Source organism: Pseudophryne corroboree, chromosome 4 (assembly GCF_028390025.1).
Source record: "Pseudophryne corroboree isolate aPseCor3 chromosome 4, aPseCor3.hap2, whole genome shotgun sequence".
In the NCBI taxonomy this organism is placed as follows: Eukaryota; Metazoa; Chordata; class Amphibia; order Anura; family Myobatrachidae; genus Pseudophryne; species Pseudophryne corroboree.
Genome location: NC_086447.1, coordinates 704,491,569 through 704,511,894, shown reverse-complemented (window position 1 = coordinate 704,511,894; position 20,326 = coordinate 704,491,569). Strand labels below are relative to the sequence as shown.

Below are 20,326 nucleotides of genomic sequence, written 5' to 3'. Positions count from 1 at the left end.
TCACATGAGGATGGAAGCACTCATCCTCTCGCTAGAAAACTGCAGTGCCACTCCTAGATGGGCCAGGTGTTTGTGTCGGCCACTTGTGTCGCTTAGCTTAGTCACACAGCTACCTCATTGCACCTCTTTTTTTCTTTGCATCATGTGCTGTTTGGGGACTATTTTTTAAATCTGCCATCCTGTCTGACACTGCAGTGCCACTCCTAGATGGGCCATGTGTTTGTGTCGGCCACTTTGGTCGCTTAGCTTAGCCATCCAGCGACCTCGGTACAAATTGTAGGACTAAAAATAATATTGTGAAGTGTGAGGTGTTCAGAATAGACTGGAAATGAGTGGAAATTATGGTTATTGAGGTTAATAATACTATGAGATCAAAATGACCCCCAAATGATTTAAGCTGTTTTTGAGGGTTTTTTGTAAAAAAAAACACCCGAATCCAAAACACACCCGAATCCGACAAAAAATATTCAGGGAGGTTTTGCCAAAACGCGTCCGAATCCAAAACACGGCCGCGGAACCGCATCCAAAACCAAAAATCACTAGTTTTAACATAAGTAATGTATATTGGATTTGGAAAAATATAGGCAACTAATGTAGGAACTGATACAGTAGAGTAATAGTAGAACTGACAAAGCAGAGTAACAATAGAAATCTCAGAGCAGAGTAACAGTAGAAGTGACATAGAGCAACAGAAGTAGTGACATAGTAGAGTATCAGTAGAAGTAACAGAGCAGAGTATCAGTAGAAGTAACAGAGCAAAGTATCAGTAGAAGTGACAGAGCAGAGTAACAGTAGAAGTGACAGAGCAGAGTAACAGTAGAAGTGACAGAGCAGAGTAACAGTAGAAGTCTCAGAGCAGAATAACAGTAGAAGTGACAGAGCAGAGTAACAGTAGAAGTCTCAGAGCAGAGTAACAGTAGAAGTCTCAGAGCAGAATAACAGTAGAAGTCTCAGAGCAGAGTAACAGTAGAAGTGACAGAGCAGAGTAACAGTAGAAGTCTCAGAGCAGAGTAACAGTAGAAGTCTCAGAGCAGAGTAACAGTAGAAGTGACAGAGCAGAGTAACAGTAGAAGTCTCAGAGCAGAGTAACAGTAGAAGTCTCAGAGCAGAATAACAGTAGAAGTGACAGAGCAGAGTAACAGTAGAAGTCTCAGAGCAGAATAACAGTAGAAGTGATAGAGCAGAGTAACAGTAGAAGTCTCAGAGCAGAGTAACAGTAGAAGTCTCAGAGCAGAATAACAGTAGAAGTGACAGAGCAGAGTTACAGTAGAAGTCTCAGAGCAGAGTAACAGTAGAAGTGACAGAGCAGAGTAACAGTAGAAGTCTTAGAGCAGAGTAACAGTAGAAGTCTCAGAGCAGAGTAACAGTAGAAGTGACGAGCAGAGTAACAGTAGAAGTCTCAGAGCAGAGTAACAGTAGAAGTGACGAGCAGAGTAACAGTAGAAGTGACAGAGCAGAGTAACAGTAGAAGTGACAGAGCAGAGTAACAGTAGAAGTGACAGAGCAGAGTAACAGTAGAAGTGACAGAGCAGAGTAACAGTAGAAGTGACAGAGTAGAGTAACAGTAGAAGTGACAGAGCAGAGTAACAGTAGAAGTGACAGAGCAGAGTAACAGTAGAAGTGACAGAGCAGAGTAACAGTAGAAGTGACAGAGCAGAGTAACAGTAGAAGTGACAGAGCAGAGTTACAGTAGAAGTGACAGAGCAGAGTAACAGTAGAAGTGACAGAGCAGAGTAACAGTAGAAGTCTCAGAGCAGAGTAACAGTAGAAGTGACAGAGCAGAGTAACAGTAGAAGTCTTAGAGCAGAGTAACAGTAGAAGTGACAGAGCAGAGTAACAGTAGAAGTGACAGAGCAGAGTAACAGTAGAAGTGACAGAGCAGAGTAACAGTAGAAGTGACAGAGTAGAGTAACAGTAGAAGTGACAGAGTAGAGTAACAGTAGAAGTGACAGAGCAGAGTAACAGTAGAAGTGACAGAGCAGAGTAACAGTAGAAGTGACAGAGCAGAGTTACAGTAGAAGTGACAGAGCAGAGTAACAGTAAAAGTGACAGAGCAGAGTAACAGTAGAAGTGACAGAGTAGAGTAACACTAGAAGTGACAGAGCAGAGTTACAGTAGAAGTGACAGAGCAGAGTAACAGTAAAAGTGACAGAGCAGAGTAACAGTAGAAGTGACAGAGTAGAGTAACAGCAGAAGTGACAGAGCAGAGTAACAGTAGAAGTGACAGAGTAGAGTAACAGCAGAAGTGACAGAGCAGAGTAACAGTAGAAGTGACAGAGTAGAGTAACAGTAGAAGTGACAGAGTAGAGTAACAGTAGAAGTGATAGAGCAGAGTTACAGTAGAAGTGACAGAGCAGGGTAACAGTAGAAGTGACAGAGCAGAGTAACAGTAGAAGTGACAGAGTAGAGTAACACTAGAAGTGATAGAGCAGGGTAACAGTAGAACACCATTTTAGATTGTTTAGGGGCCTCTAATGATGCAATTGCAATGTATGCCATACAGTATGTTTAGATATAAAGATGGGTTGTAATGAGTGCTGGGACTTCAGAACATTACCAAAAGTGCATCTGGTGACACAGAAAATGTCCATGGGGGTCATTAAATGTTAAAATTGTTTGTTTTTCTCACCAACACAAGTCATTTTCATCATATCCAGGTGGTATCCATCAAAGCAGTCGCATGTGTACCCTTCCTGTACTCGTACACATCTACCATTTTCACATCCGTTCAGGATGCCACATTCCTCGGCTTGTAGCTCCTCGTACTTCTCACTTCCATGGCCTGCAAGAATAGCTCATGATCAAACATTATGAATGGTGGGTTACAGGCACATCATATCTTCACAGCAAGGCCAACAGGCAGTGCTAAACATAGACAACCTGCAGCTTTCCGGATCTTACAAAACATAGCTTACTGCTAAAAGTGCAAGCTGGCAATTTAGTTGAAAGACTGCAGCAAGTAACTGAATTATGTGCAATCGTGATTGATATTAAAGCATACTTACCTACTTTTGAAAAAGCATTTCAGGGAGATGTGAAAGTAATACCTATCAGTGCGGATGTGTACTGCTACATCGGAGAGGCATGTCATAAAAATGACTTCCATCCAAATGTAAATGAGCCCCAAAGTTAGTAAGACCTACTTGTTGAAGAAAATATATATTGCAGAATTTGTTTGTGTATTGTGCTTTACAAGAGGTTCCATATACTGTAAGTGGCCACGAGAATCTTTATTTAAAATGCATGTAGCCATAGGGATCATTGTGCCTTATAACTAATGCAGACAAATGGCACTGATGTTCCCATTTGAATGTATGTATCTGTGATTATTTTCCCCCCCAAGAATGTAGCAACTGCACAATGGGGTTAAGGTGCAATCCGGGAGATTGCTGGACTATTCAGGGAGTCAGGGAGATTGCTTCTATTTCTGGAAGTCTCCTGCAGAATGAGGGAGCGCAGGCAAGTATGTATTAAAGTCTGACTCTATATCGTAGGTATGACCAGTAAGTGTCAAATTCAGTTATATGTGGGCTGAGTCATGTGGTCTGTTCTCTGGCTTACATAGCTGGACCAATTCAATTACAAACCCACACTCAACTCAGGAGCAAGCCCAAAGCTGCAGTCAATGTTTATTTTAGTTTGCACCCTGCGACTCAACCCCTGGCTACTTGTATCTGCCCCTAAATGTTTCAGATAAACATGAAAATGCCCAATATTGATGTATATATTTTTGTATTTCATTTTCTACAGCATAATATTTTCCATAAAAGATCTTAACAACAAATAACAGAGGTAATTAGGCGTTGATGTAGTTTTGTAAACTTGAAACTACACACATATGCAACATTTAAAGCCCACAAGCATAGCATAAATTAAGCACCAACTTTATGTAGGTGCTAAAGATACATAATAATATATTTGTGCGGCACTTGGGTGGCACTGTTATTCTTCCCACCCTTATGGTACTGCATTTATGCACAACTACAGTAGAAATGTATGAACAGCCAAATGTAAAATGTCTATGAGCCAGCAGAGGGCAGCATAACTCCACACTGAACACTAGGTACTGAATAGTATAGAAACATAGAAACATAGACTTTGACGGCAGATAAGAACCACTTGGCCCATTTAGTCTGCCCTATATTTACACACTGCAAGCATCTATCTAATTAATTGATTTGGGAATACCTCATGTACATATATACACATATAAACAAAACATACAGCACAAGCTAGCCAGTAACAATTCTCAATCGTAAATCAGTTGCATATAATCTCTTCTGATGCATAATTATTATGTACACGCATAAGAGAATATTATAGGTAGTGGACTTGTTCTATGGAAATCTTTTAGTTGCTGAATACACACCTTTCTAGACAGAAATAACAGGCTACTGTAGCCACTAGCCAGACAACTGTAAATGCTCCAACACGCACATTTTACACACATCATTGTTTTATGTCATCTCTTCCTCATCGAAACACTGTACAACTGTGCAAAAATGGGGTAAGTGGTGACGTAACTGGGGGAGTGAAGGGGAAGCTGGTCCCAGCAGTGCCCGGGTCCAGAGTTCTCAGCACTGTTGCAGATGTAATGCGTTGTGATGTGTTGCAATGCTGGCGGTCAGAGACTGGAAGAGCCGCCAGTGTCAACACCACAGGGGACTTGAGGGGGCCACAGAGCATTGGCAGTCAAAACTGGAGGATGGCTTTCATGAGGTAAATTAATGTGTATGGGGGAAGGATTAATGTTGACAGCACAGTAGCAAGCACTGAGACAGGGGTGGGAGAGAGTGTACAATACAAAATATGAAGATGGGATGGGAGCAGCACAGTACAGGACATACAGATGAGGGTGTGAGGGCACAATACAAGACATTGTGGGGGTGGGGCTATAGAACATAATACAAATCATACATGTGAGGTGGGGAGGAGAACACAATACAGGATATACTGATGGGAGCAATACAAATCAACGGGACAATATTGGACATACAGATGAGTGGGCACAAAACAGGACATACAAATGGGGCATGTGTCTCATGGGCCTTATAAGGGGTACATGGGAAACACCTGGGGTGCCTACAGAGCCGGCCCTAACCAATATGATGCCCTAGGCAAGATTTTGGCTGGTGCCCCCTAGCACCACCGCTGGTTCCGCCTCTGACCTTGCACTTCTTTCCCAGCACCATCACCCCTCACCCATAGCAGTCCTTATTTTGGTGTTTGTACCCCCTATATTTTAAATAGGAACAGTTCGCACATTTGGCGCACAGCCCAAAAAGGGGTGTGTTTTTGCTGGCAAGGGGCATGACCACACAATAGTAACCCCAATTCCAAATACGCCACACAGTACTGCAACTTTATTCACATTTGATCATGCAATAGTGTTCATAATTCATATTACATCCCACAGTAGTATCACTTTACCTTATACAGGTATATGTTACTCCTCACAGTAGAGCCCCTTATTCACATTACATCACACTGAATTGCTCCTTATTCACATTACACTACACCCTATTGCTCTTTATTCACATTAGACGACACAGTAGTGCCCTTTCTATACGCAACACCACATAGAAGAGCACCTTAAACACACAATTCCACACAGTAATGCCACTAACACATATGAGACACATTATTAATGTCCTTCTAAACATAATGTGCTTACACATTATGACAACCTTTATTAATGCCCTTTTACACATAATGTCCCTTACACATATGCCGCACATTATTAATGCCCTAATACACATAATGACACACATAGTGCCCCCTACACATTTGCTGCACATTGTTAGTGCCCCTATACACATAATGACACATACATTAGTACCCTGTTACACATACAGTATGCCACACATTATTAATGCCCTTATACACATAATGACACACATAGTGCCCCTTATACATATGTTGCACATTATTAATGCATTTTTACATGACACACATAATGCTCCTTACACATATTCCGAACACTACTGCACAACCAACCCACTCACATGCACACAGCACTCACACTGCCGCTAACACTGTGACCTCTGCTTGGATACAGAAGTGTCCTCATAAATCTTGCCTCAGTGCTAACGTTGGGCAAATTTTTTAATGAAAATGCAGCTTATTTGCATTGTTATGTGGCTAGGATTCACAAGCAGCTTCTGCTGATTAAAATGATATACAGCATGCCTTTATACTGTGTGAGACTGTGGCTGTATCTGCATATGAAATGCTACACACAGAATATAGGCATGCCGCATATCATTTTAATCAGCAGAAGCTGCTGATGCCCCTGGGCATATCAAATGCCCTAGGCAATTGCCTAGTTTGCCTATAGCTATGGCCGGCTCTGGGTGCCTATATTACCCCATCATGTCAAAAGCTGGCTACGCCACTGATTGTAAGCCAAAGCAGCCTTTACAGTTTAGAAAATGAAAGCAATCACTTTTAATTTGCAGCAAGTTCTTCCAGGGCTTAACATACTGTATCTAATCTATAAACAATGCAAGAAAGAAACCTTGCACATCGTGTAAAACCTGTTGCATGCACACTTTTATTTCAATGTAAAAATATACAGTGAGTAATATCATTTGTACCTAACATATAACGCTCAGCTTGTTATCATTTGCCTCTGGCAATGATTATTTCTACTTAGTTACTTAATCTTGTTCCACAAGATTAAGTAAATAATAAGGCAAAAATGAAACAGGATTATTATCCTTTTCAATGGCCCTGTCATATTAAGGCGATATAGTATCATCAGTCTGCTCATGGTGCCTGGAAATTACATTGAAAACTTGCCATGTATGAAGCCGCTATGCATCTGAGTATATCAACCTAACAACATGTTTGAGGTTATGGCCTTTCACAGGCACATAGGCCTTCTTACAATTATTTTTGTCCTCCGGTTATGAAAAGTGGATATATAAAGCTTGGTGAAACTAATCTGTCCCACCATTCATCACATACCAGAAACAGATTCTGTTGTGTGTTACTGAGCAAGAAACGCTGCAGAGCTATTTACATACTTTACATCCATGATTTATTAATCTGCAATTCCACACATCACATTGGGGACTGTGCTCTTGTTAAATTGCCAGCAAAATACACACCCCATGTGATGCTGGCTGAATCCCATGCACATCTTTCCTGTTTCGATTACTGGCCGACACAGCTCTACATAATGTTTTCTTTTGCTGTAAATAATAAGTAAGGATTAACAATTCATAAGGGATGCAAAAGCTGCTTTGCTGAAATTAAAAAGAAGGTCTGGCCAGGAATGTACTGTACTATATTAAATATGGTTTCTGTGTTTATATTAGACTATATAAAATTTATGATACATAACAGCACTGTATAAGGTCCTCATGTGATTTGCAGTTATATTGTTGCACCTGTGCATTCCCAATGTTACTAAAAGACCACTTACTGCCGCAGAGCTACAGTATGTCAGCCCATATGGTGGCTTCCCGATGTAACTGAAGCACCGAACACTCGCGCAGGGCTCTGTAAGCATATATATTGGCTTCTGATGTTACTAAAGCACCACTCACTCACACAGGGCTCTGTAAGCCTTCAAGGTGGTTTCCTGATGTTACTGAACGACCTCTCACTTCCACAGGAATCTGTAAGCCTTTATGGTGGCCTCTAGATGTTTCTGTAGACCACTCATTCCCGTAGGGCTAGGTCAGCCTTTAAGGTGGCTACCCGATGTTACTGAATACCACTCACTCCCACAGGGCTCTGTCAACCTTCATAGTTGCTTCCTAATGTTACTGAAGCACCACTCACTCCCATGGGGCTAGGTCAGTTTTTATGGTGGCTTCTCAATGTTACTAAAGACTACACACTCCCACAGGGCTCTGTAAGCCTTTATGGTGGCCTCTAGATGTTACTGTAGACCACTCATTCCCGTAGGGCTAGGTCAGCCTTTAAGGTGGCTACCCGATGTTACTGAATACCACTCACTCCCACAGGGCTCTGTCAACCTTCATAGTTGCTTCCTAATGTTACTGAAGCACCACTCACTCCCATGGGGCTAGGTCAGTTTTTATGGTGGCTTCTCAATGTTACTAAAGACTACACACTCCCACAGGGCTCTGTAAGCCTTTATGGTGGCCTCTAGATGTTACTGGAGACCACTCATTTCCGCAGGGCTAGGTCAACCTATAAGGTGGCTTCCTGATGTTACTGAAGACCACTCACTCCCACAGGGCTCTGTCAGCCTTTATTGTGGCTTCCCAATGTTACTGAATACCACTCACTCCGACAGGGCTCTGTCAGCCTTTATGGTGGCTTCCCAATGTTACTGAATACCACTCACTCCCACAGGGCTCTGTCAGCCTTTATGGTGGCTTCCCAATGTTACTGAATACCACTCACTCCCACAGGGCTCTGTCAGCCTTTATGGTGGCTTCCCAATGTTACTGAATACCACTCACTCCCACAGGGCTTTGTCAGCCTTTATAGTTGCTTCCTAATGTTACTGAAGCACCACTCACTGACGCAGGGCTAGGTCAGTTTTTATGGTGGCTTCTCGATGTTACTGAAGACTACACACTTCCGCAGGGCTCTGTAAGCCTTTATTGTGGCCTCTAGATGTTACACTCATTTCCGCAGGGCTAGGTCAACTTTTAAGGTGGCTTCCAAATGTTACTGAAGACCACTCACTCCCACAGGGCTCTGACAGCCTTTATGGTGGCTTTCCAATGTTACTGAAGACCACTCTCTTCCACAGGGCTCTATAAGCCTTTATGGTTGCTTCCCAATGTTGCTGAAAGGTCACTCAATTCCAGTGGGGCTCTGTCAGTTTTTATGGGCCCTACACACTGGCCGATATTTTGAAAGATATGAACGATCTCGTTCATAAATGAACGAGATCTCGTTCATATCTTTCAGTGTGGAGACTTAAGCGATGAACGATGCGCGTCCCCGCGCTCGTTCATCGCTGGTCTCCTGTCGGCTGTGCATGCAGGCCAATATGGACGATCTCGTCCATATTTGCCTGCACGTCTATGGAGCCGGGTGACGGGGGGAGTGAAGAAGCTTCACTCCCCCCGTCACTGCCCCCCCGCCGCCGGGTCGCTCGTCGGCCGTATCGGCCGTCGGGCACCTCGGCCAGTGAGTAGGGCCCATTATGGTTGCTTCACAATGTTACTGAAGGACAACTCACTCCTGCAGCACTCTGTAAGCCTTAAACTTCCATAAATGAAACATGAAACTCCTACAGCCTACTTTTGTGCACATAGCAGGCACTTTGAACTCTGAGTTCCAAGCACAAGAATGCAGGTACCCTCTCTGAGCACTGCCCACAACATGTGCTTGTAAGCCAGTAACTCACACTACTTGCTCATGGGCTCATAACCACTGATGTTTCTTAAATCCGTTTAACATGTATTCTTAACTCATGTTCCGAAAAAGCAATGTTACTGAATGTATTTGTGGGGCTTAGTACTGCATGTTTAGTTCATATACACACCGCAGGTTAAAAAGCCTTATTACACTACAGTAGTACCCCTTTCACACTGCCAAAAATAAGCTGGGTTATTGCACGTGAGTGCGCAGCAACCCGGATTTTTGTGCAGTGTGAAAGGGGCCAAGGGAAATAAACCGGTTCGAGCAACCCGGTATTTCAACCCGGGATGATGCGGCCTGCTACCTGATCTCCAAGTGCCGCCTCCACATGCCTCACTGCTGATGTCACCAACCGGGCAATATGCCAGGCTGGGGGCGCCAGTCTGAAAGGAGTCTCAATCTAAATGCGATGTGAAAGGGGTACAGGTCACACCTGGGACAGGAAAGTCATAGCCAGGTGATATACTGTACATGTATGCTGCAATGCAGTCTTTTCTAACATTGGTCCTCAGGACACACTAAGGCAGAGATGGCCAAACCAGTCCTCGAGATCTACCAACAGTTCACATTTTCCAGAACTCCTAGCTGGTGCACAGGTGTAGTAATTACCAATTAAGATGTGCTGCATTCATTCCTAACTGACAATTCTACAGATCTCCAGGAGGCCTGGAAAACATGAACTGTTGGTAGATCTCGAGGACCGGTTTGGCCAGCCCTGCACTAAGGGGTATTATTTACTAAAAGTCAATTTTGGTCGATGTTGATCGATATATATTTTTTTGTTCTTTTGGCGATGTTGGGTCAATTTTTGATCGATTTTGTATTTTAGGGTCTAAATCACACATTTACTAACATAATTTTTGACATCCTTTAAAAAACATAGCAAATATTATCTGCTAGTAAATATGGGATTTTTGGTCGATTTTGTATTTCAGGGTCTAAATTCCACATTTATAACAGTTCATTTTTGATATTTTTTAATGATGTCAAAAATTGTTTGTAAATGTGTGATTTAGACACTTAAACACAAAATCGACATAAAAACAATATCGACCAAACTTAGGGGGTCATTCCGACCCGATCGCACACTGCAGTTGTTCGCAGCGGTGCAATCAGATTTGAACTGCGCATGCGCCGCGACCGCAATGCGCAGGCTCATCGCTGCCCGGTGATGGAAAACGGCGGGCAGCATGGGACCTTACGAAGAATGCAATCGCAGCAGCGATAGCAAGGTGATTGACAGCAAGAAGGCGTTTCTGGGTGGCAACTGACCGTTTTCTGGGAGTGCAGTGGAAAATGCAGGCGTGTCCAAGTGTTTGCAGGGCGGGTGTCTGACGTCAATTCCGGGACCTGACAGGCTGAAGTGATCGCAGTGGCTGAGTAAGTTCAGAACTACTCAAAAACTGCACAAAAACATTTTGCACAGCTCCCCTGCACAAGCGATCGCACACTTGCTATGCTAAGATACACTCCCCCATAGGTGGCGACTATCTGATTGCACGGCTGCAAAAAACTGCTACCGTGCCATCAACTCGGAATGAGGGCCTTAGATCAAAAATCAACCAAACATCAACGTCTAATAAATATACCCCTAACAGTCCAAGTTTTAAGGCAATCCATGCTTGAGCACAGATGGTTAAATCAAAATAACTAAGGTACTTAAAGTCACATGTATTACGATGAGGCCTAGGAACTAGACAACAGTGTGATGTACCTGGCTAAAGATAGGCTCACATCCTATACTGGCATGTACAGTAGCTTGGCATCTTTGATTTAAGTACCAAATACTTTTTCCCACCTGTGATCAGACTCTGCTTTTCCTGCTAAATGGCCTGTATAAGCTCTACCAGATCAGGACCGTCTGAATGAAAGTAGCAGTTTTACACATAGAGAGTGAATACTATATAAATACTGTCTATACTGTCATTCAAGGAGTTAAACGCTTGCCCTGTGTGAAAATATGAATACAGAACAGAGAAGGCATTAAAAACAGATGGTAAGGTTATTGCACCTGCGTGGCCACCGAAATATCATGGACCTACTCAAATATACTTGTGCCAAAGAGTGATCAGCTAGCTGGGCATTCTGTGACACTGAGCATGTAGGAGCCGTATGTTATTAATGATACAACATAGATAGACATTCTGTAAACAAGACACTGTAGCTAGAAATTGCATAATCAGAATTATTAATCATGGGAACACTGCAAGTGCTTAATACATACATATACATATATGGTAGGATATAAAGGATATATGGTAGAAATATAAAGGAAGCTAAGTGTATATATACTAGCTGGAGTACCCGGCGTTGCCCGGAATTTTACGAATGTCTGTTTACAAAAATAAATTGAAATATTAAACACACAGTATAAATAACATTGTAGATAGCTAAATACCCATGCTTCGCTACGAGCTGAGGTGTGTAAATGCGAATGATAGTTGTTTGTTAATTTACGTATGTTGGAGATCTAGTATATAGGCATATCTTGCTTCCCTAACGCACTTTGTGTAGTGGCCGGACCCCTTTTTGGTCCCCCAAGGGACCCTGCTCTTCCCACTATACAACTCTCAGTCTGTGGTTTCCTGCTGCCTCCATTTCCCTCCTCACATCATGTCAGTGGCCCCGTGAAATTATCGATTTATTTAGTTTCTTATATAGCATAGCACATTATGTATCTCCTGATATACTCTGTGCTGCTGGGGGACCGTTCTACTTCCACCATATAACTCTTAGTGTGTGGGTTTGTGCTACCTCCATTCCCCTCCTCACATCATGTCACTGGCCCTATCACATGCAGCCTTGTGATCACTGACATATCATGCATGTCCTGATATAGTCTGTGCTGCTGGCTCACCCCTAGGGGTCGTAGTGGTGTGTTACCCCCACAGTGTTTGTTCCCAGCTTGTAAGTCATATGTGTACCAAGGTTGTTGTAAATTAGTCCAGGCATTGGGGAGCTAGGCTGTCTTCTGAAATACTCTGTGCTGCTGTCCCACCCCTAGGGGTTTCTAACCCCCACAGAGTTTGTTACCAGATTGTAAGTCAGATGTGTACCAAGTTTGGTGTAAATTGCTAAAGGCCATCCACAGTTATGCTGTCTGCTAACATACTCTGTGCTGCTGTCCCACCCCTAGGGGTGCTAGGGGTGTCTAACCCCCCCTAGGGGTGCAAGGGGTGTCTGCCCCCCCCTCCCCCCATTGTGTTTGTTTCCACAGTGAAAGTCATATGTGTACCAAGTTTTCTGTAAATTGCTGCAGGCATTCCAGAGTTATGCTGTCTGCGGAAATACTCAGTGCTGCTGCCTCACCCCTAGGGGTGCTAGCAGAGCCGGCCTTAGCTATAGGCAGGCTAGGCATTTACCTAGGGCATCCAAGCATGTCTAGGGGCATCCAAGCATGTCCCTGCAGCATCTCATGCTGGGAGGGACAGTCCGCAAACTAACTGTTACTTTCCAAATGTATTCAATCAGTACTTGTATACACTGCTGTTTACATTTGTAAAAAAAAATGCACACTGTGCCTTAAACTTCCTCCGACATGCTTGAATGCCCCTGACTTGTGAGACCTCAGACAGACAGCAGAAGCCAAGTAAATGCAATTCCTGGACCTGTGACATTTTCACTGACTATATAAGGTTATTACTGGATGGCTTCTATAACACGTGTATTTTGGAAGACTGCTTCACAGAAACCTGACATCACCTATACTGCTTGTGCACATAGGGGAGGGGGACCCTGTTATCCTGTGTCCCTTATCCCTGTGCAATTCCCAGGTGTCTGCAGGGACATAACATGGGCAATGTTCTCCCCACACTTTATTTCCTAGTCAGTCCATACCGTAAAATTCCCCTGCCATCTAGCACTGTAACATGGTCAGTAAGTTGCGTTGTGCTATTTCTATATGAAACATCAGTGCAGCATGACTTTTGGACACATCAGACTGGAGGGCAGAGCATATCACTCCCACAGTATAAAGTAAAGGGCATGCAGTAACAGACACCAGCAAACACACTGAATAGTGAAGAGAATGGACAGTTTCTACATGTTTGATACTGGTCTTTTTGTATAACCAGCAAGTGTGACAGTATCTGTGGCAGTATATGTGTATTATGGGCATTACTAATGTGGGGCATATGTGTAAGGTGCATTACTGTGTGGCATTATGTGTATTATGGGCATTACTAATGTGGGGCATATGTGTAAGGTTCCTTTACTGTGTGGAATTATATGTATTATGGTCATTACTGTGTGGCATTGTGCAGAGTTGAACTGGCCCACAGGGTAACCCCCCGGTGGGCCCCACTACCTGAGCGTTGCAGGTACAGATGCAGAACTAGCGGCGGAGCTAGGGGGCACCAGACAACATTTTGCCTAGGGCATCAAATTGGCTAGGGCCGGCTCTGGGTGCTAGGGGTGTCTTCCCTCCACAATGTTTGTTTCCAGATTGTAAGGCATATGTGTACCAATTTTTTAGTACATTGCTCCAGCAATTCAGGAGTTATGCTGTCTCCTGATATACTCTGTGCTACTGTCTCCCCCCCTAGAGGTGCTAGGGAATTCTAATTGTTTTAGTTGCCTCGGCCGTGTTTTAATACGCTCGTATGTAAATTTTCACGATCTTCGCTTGTAAACTGCGGAATTGTATAGAAAGACAGAAGCACAAATTTTTGCTTCTATATAGTAGATGTGCGTGTGTGTGTGTGTGTGTGTGTGTGTGTGTGTGTGTGTGTGTGTGTGTGTGTGTGTGTGCGTGTGTGCGTGTGTGCGTGTGTGTATTGTAACACTGTAGGGGTGCAAGGCGCCTTTTCCTGGGGAATATGGCAGCATGCAGCAGCTGAGGAACAACACAAGTCCAGTTTCTGGTACAACTGACCCCGGCCAGTTTTAATGAAACAGAAAATAAAACAAACCCCAAAATAAAAATACCTTGCCTGTCCGGCACTAACTAAACATAAGATATTCCTAACTGTCACTAAACAAAACACAGAGTTCTTCAGTACATACTGTATAGCTTACTTGCATCAGAAAGCATGTCTCTCACACACAGATCCTGCAGCCTTCCCAGGCAGTCTGCCCATACTAATCAGGTTAGAAGCACTATATCACTCTTACACAGCTGAAACCCTGATTAGCCCTCTGTGAGGCCAAAGACCCGAACTGGGCCCAATGTCTAGAACTCGCCTTATCTCTCTCTCAGAGCCTTTACCCAGCTTTTACAGCAAACTGAAAAGGTTCAGACAAAACAAAAAGCATTTTTCCTAGAAGTTAACATTTTCTAAAACATGTAAGACAAGAACCTGGGACAAATATACCTGCCCTCAAACACTATCCCAGTGTTCTTGTCACATATCCCCCTCCCCTGTTTCGACCTAGGGGCCGGAACACTTGTAGCCCCCAAACAGAAGATGCGAGACAATGCATCTGCGTTGGCCAATTGTGTTCCCGGTCTATGTTCGACAGTAAACTTAAAGTCCTGCAACGCTAGAAACCATCTAGTTACACGAGCATTCTTGCCTCTATTTACATACATCCATTTTAAAGGGGCATGGTCTGTCACTAGTCTGAATTGTCTACCCAAGAGGTAATATCTCAAGGTATCTAGTGCCCACTTAATGGCCAAAGCCTCCTTTTCCACAATGGCATACCTTTTTTCATGCTCATTGAGTTTCCTACTCAAATAAATGATAGGGTGTTCGTCCCCATCTCTGGTTTGGGACAGCACAGCACCTATCCCTACCTCTGAGGCATCTGTCTGTACCACAAATTCTTTTGAAAAATCTGGTGTTATCAACACCGGTTGTGAACACAAAGCCACTTTTAACGCTTGGAACGCCTTTTCTGCATCAGGGTTCCATTTCACCACATTTGACTGCTTCCCTTTGGTAAGGTCTGACAACAGCACCGCTGTGGTCGCAAAATTAGGAATAAACCGTCTATAGTACCCAGTAATTCCCAAAAAAGCCCTTACCTGTTTTTTATTCACTGGACGAGGCCAGTTTTGAATAGCATCAACTTTATTCAATTGGGGCCTAATCAGACCTCTGCCTATGGTGAAGCCCAAGTATTTGACCTCCTCCATTGCGAGGCAGCACTTCTTTGGGTTAGCAGTTAACCCTGCCTCTCTGATTGAGTCCAGTACTGCTTGTACTTTAACCAAATGGGACCCCCAGTCTGTACTGTGAATTACCACATCATCCAAATAGGCAGCTGCATATTTTCTATGGGGCCTCAAAATTTTATCCATCGCCCGTTGAAAGGTTGCTGGAGCCCCATGCAACCCAAAGGGTAACATCTTATACTGGTACAGCCCCTCCGGAACCGAAAAGGCTGTTTTTTCTTTGGCGCTATCAGATAAAGGTATTTGCCAGTAACCTTTGGTCAGGTCCAATGTGGTGAGAAACCTGGCTGTTCCCAGCCTTTCTACAAGCTCATCCACACGGGGCATGGGGTATGCGTCAAACTTGGACACCTCATTTAACTTACGAAAGTCATTACAGAAGCGTATGCTACCGTCGGGCTTCGGGATGAGCACTATGGGACTGGACCACTCACTGTTAGACTCCTCTATGACTCCAAGTTCTAACATGGTTTTAACTTCCTTAGAAATAGCTTCTCGCTGAGCTTCAGGAATCCTATATGGCTTTAAATGAACCCTGACCCCTGGTTCTGTGACAATGTCATGTTTTATTATGGTCGTTCGGCCAGGCAGCTCTGAAAATACCTCCCTATTTTGGATGAGAAATTCTTTAACCTGATTGTTCTGATCAGCTGATAATGTCTCTGACACCTTCGCTGCGGGAAGCAACCGGGGTGAAGACACCGAAGGGCAAGGCTCCGCTGACAGAGACAACCTATCTTTCCAGGGTTTGATTAAGTTAACATGGTAGATCTGTTCGGGTTTTCTCTTTCCCGGCTGGTATACTTTGTAATTAACCTCATTCACTTTTTCCCTAATCTCAAATGGACCCTGCCATTTAGCTAGGAATTTGCTTTCCACAGTGGGTACCAAAACAAGAACTCTATCTCCAGGAGCAAATTCCCGTATCTTGGCACTCCGGTTATAGACCCTCTGTTGAGCACTTTGGGCCTGTTCCATGTGCTCTCTGACAACAGGTACCACGGCTGCAATCCTATCCTGCATTTGTGTTACATGCTCAATAACGCTTCTATAAGGAGTGGGCTGTCCTTCCCACGTCTCTTTGGCAATATCCAACAGCCCTCTGGGGTGTCTACCATACAACAAATCAAATGGAGAAAACCCCGTAGAGGACTGAGGGACTTCTCTGATGGCCATTAACAAGTAGGGCAACAAACAATCCCAGTTTTTCCCATCTCTCTCAACAACCTTTTTTAACATACTTTTTAATGTTTTATTAAACCTTTCCACCAACCCGTCAGTTTGGGGATGGTAGATGGACGTCCTGAGGTGAGTGACCTTAAATAACTTGCACAATTCTTTCATGATCCTTGACATAAATGGAGTACCTTGGTCAGTCAAAATTTCTTTTGGTATTCCCACTCTACTAAATACCTGCACCAGCTCCCTAGCTATCGCCTTGGTTGTGATAGTGCGTAAAGGGACAGCCTCAGGATATCGAGTGGCATAGTCCATAATTACCAGGATATACTGATGGCCCCGAGCAGACTTTAACAAGGGCCCCACGAGATCCATGGCTATTCTGTCAAACGGGACCTCTATAATAGGCATGGGAACTAGTGGGCTCCTGAAATGGGGTCTAGGGGCATGATACTGGCATTCAGGACAGGAAGAACAATATTCAGACACTTCTTTATAAACCCCTGGCCAAAAGAACCTTTGTAAAACTCTTTCAGTGGGTTTTTCTGCCCCTAAATGTCCTGCGGTAACGTGACTATGAGCTAAATCTAGTACCGTTCTTCGATAAGGCTGGGGAACTACCAGCTGTTCCACCACATCCTCACCCCTTTTGACAATGTGGTACAAGAGCTCATTACAGATGGCCATGTGGGGATACGTAACCCTGTCACCTGGTACCACAGGTTCCCCATTAACAATCTTAACATTCTCTCTAGCCTTTATTAAGGTAGGATCCTTTAACTGTTCAGACGCAAACAGATCCTTCTTTACCTCCAGGTCAGGCACGCTTTCAGTTCTAACTACTATGTCTCTGTTCCCGGCAAGAGGGTCCTCACTGGACTCCCCATCTGTCACTTCCCCAGCCAAACTAGCAAAAGGCAAAGGGACAGAAAGTTCCGAAGACCCACGTACATCCATAAAATCACCGGTATTATCAACTGGGTTTTTACTTCTCACATCTGTTGATAACCGTGATTCCCACAGTTTCCAAAAATGAGGAAAATCCCTCCCTATTATGGCCTCATGCACCAAGGTAGGGACCAGTCCCACTTTAACCATTGCTGACCCACAACAAGTTTCTATATTCACCTCAGCAGTGGCATAATGTTGGGTATCCCCATGTATGCAAGTTACCCCAATAGGTATTTGCTGGACCTTTAAGGGGTTCACTAACCCAGCTTTCACGAGGGTAACTAAACTTCCTGAATCTAGCAAGGCCTCTACCCGGTTACCCTCTAAGAACACATCGCACATTTGTTTTTCCAGCTCAGGTGAAGGTACCACAGTACAGGCTAACCTAGCAAAGAAAGACATTCTGCGACATTCAAAGGCAGCATCACATTGCATGGGTTATTGCGTGACTGGGCAATTGGCAATAACATGACCTGGCATACCACACCTAAAACATTTAACCACACGATTATCAACCCATTTGGGCAGCATAGACCGTTCTAGCCCCATTGGCCTGTTTCCAGGGCCAGTGTTTACAGTCTCTCCAGCCTTGCGTTCTCTTAACCGCCCAGCAACGTTTTCCCACGGAACAGTCTTACCAGTCTTTACTGAAGGGCGCTGTCGAGGATCTATGGGTTGCTGGGTGGTCATCAGTAGTTCCTCTGCTGCCAAATACCTCTCTACCATGTCCACTAATTGGTCAGCAGTACCCGGGTTTCCATGGCTCACCCACTTGCGCAGGACCATGGGCAAAGATCTCAAGTAGCGGTCCATGGCGACTCTTTCCACCAACTGGGGACCAGTTAATGTCTCTGGCTGTAGCCATTTTTTTGTTAGCTGAATAAGGTCGTGCATCTGGGAGCGCGGAGGCTTCTCCATGGCGTACAGCCAACGGTGCACCCGTTGTGCTCGTACTGACAGCGTGACTCCCAGGCGGGTCAGGATCTCAGTCTTTAGTTTATCATAGTCCCGAGCCTCAGCAGGGCTTAAATCAAAGTAAGCTTTTTGGGGCTCACCTGACAGGAAAGGTGCCAGCAGACTGGCCCACTGTGCTTTCGGCCAGTTCTCACGCTCGGCAGTCCTTTCAAACGTGGTCAGATAGGCCTCCACATCATCAGCCTCTGTCATTTTCTGCAGGAAGTGACTGGCCCGTATAGAACTAGAGCTGGTTGGAGCACTGACGGCCACATCTCCAACCCGAGCTGCAAGTCTCTGCACCACTTCTGCTAAGGCCTCTCTATCCTGACGCTGTTGCCTGTAAAGTTCATCAACAACTGCCTGCTGTTGTCTCTTATTTTCCTCCATTGCCACCTGCTGCTGTCGGTTGGCCTCCTGCTGAGCCGCTGTAGCTTGCAGCAAGGCTTTAAGCAGATCCTCCATGTCGACAGATTTTTCAGGCGGCTTTGTAGCTGCTTTCACCCAGGACATATATCAAACCTTCAGGGGTGAGTCTCAGTAACTTCACACTGGGCTGTATCTGCATAAACCACCGTTTTCTGCAGGCCTCACCAAGCTGCTGCTTTCACTTATGCGCAGAACGGTGTGCTCGCATTCTCCACCAAGTTGTAACACTGTAGGGGTGCAAGGCGCCTTTTCCTGGGGAATATGGCAGCATGCAGCAGCTGAGGAACAACACAAGTCCAGTTTCTGGTACAACTGACCCCGGCCAGTTTTAATGAAACAGAAAATAAAACAAACCCCAAAATAAAAATACCTTGCCTGTCCGGCACTAACTAAACATAAGATATTCCTAACTGTCACTAAACAAAACACAGAGTTCTTCAGTACATACTGTATAGCTTACTTGCATCAGAAAGCATGTCTCTCACACACAGATCCTGCAGCCTTCCCAGGCAGTCTGCCCATACTAATCAGGTTAGAAGCACTATATCACTCTTACACAGCTGAAACCCTGATTAGCCCTCTGTGAGGCCAAAGACCCGAACTGGGCCCAATGTCTAGAACTCGCCTTATCTCTCTCTCAGAGCCTTTACCCAGCTTTTACAGCAAACTGAAAAGGTTCAGACAAAACAAAAAGCATTTTTCCTAGAAGTTAACATTTTCTAAAACATGTAAGACAAGAACCTGGGACAAATATACCTGCCCTCAAACACTATCCCAGTGTTCTTGTCACAGTATATACACACACACACACACACACACACACAATTTTGGATATACGTAATGCTGGATATACGGAGTGGAGTGAGAGTGTATATATATATTTTTTTTATTTTTATATATATATATATATATATATACATACACACACACATACATATATATATATTGTATATATAGAGAGATAGATATATATATAGATATATAGATATACACAGTATATATATCTCCTATATATTTGCCTTGTCTGTGCCTGGTCCTCTAATGCTGGGTGGAGTCACAGGGCTGGGCGGAGTTAGCAGCTCCTGCCCTGTCCCAGTGCCAGCACAGAACGTAGCAGCAGCCACAGAAACCACCCACCATCCCCACACAGAAGCCACCAGTGGACGGACGTAGCACAGTGCCAGGTAAGCATGCACCCCTCCCTTGGTTTCCCCACAAACACAAAGCCACCTACACCCCAATGCCACCCGCACCACACAACCCCAAACCCCCCCTCCACAAAACCCCTGCACCAGCTCCCACATACAGCCACTGACGGGCCAGCCACCCCCATACCCGACG

The 20,326-nt window shown here is 44.3% G+C and overlaps 1 protein-coding gene and 1 long non-coding RNA gene across 6 annotated transcripts in view; one reads left to right on the top strand and one right to left on the bottom strand.

Annotated features, from left to right (window-relative positions):
- The window catches only part of LTBP1 (latent transforming growth factor beta binding protein 1), a 660,590-nt gene that overhangs the window by 7,096 nt on the left and 633,168 nt on the right, over positions 1 to 20,326 (bottom strand). For all 5 annotated transcript variants that reach the window (XM_063917963.1, XM_063917960.1, XM_063917961.1 and 2 more), the window contains one exon: positions 2,630 to 2,782. In XM_063917963.1, the coding sequence (XP_063774033.1) occupies positions 2,630 to 2,782 (153 nt within the window). The remainder of the gene's footprint in view (positions 1 to 2,629; positions 2,783 to 20,326) is intronic.
- Positions 1 to 20,326, top strand: part of LOC134910199 (uncharacterized) — a 143,647-nt gene that overhangs the window by 24,243 nt on the left and 99,078 nt on the right. The gene's annotated exons all lie outside the window — the stretch shown is intronic.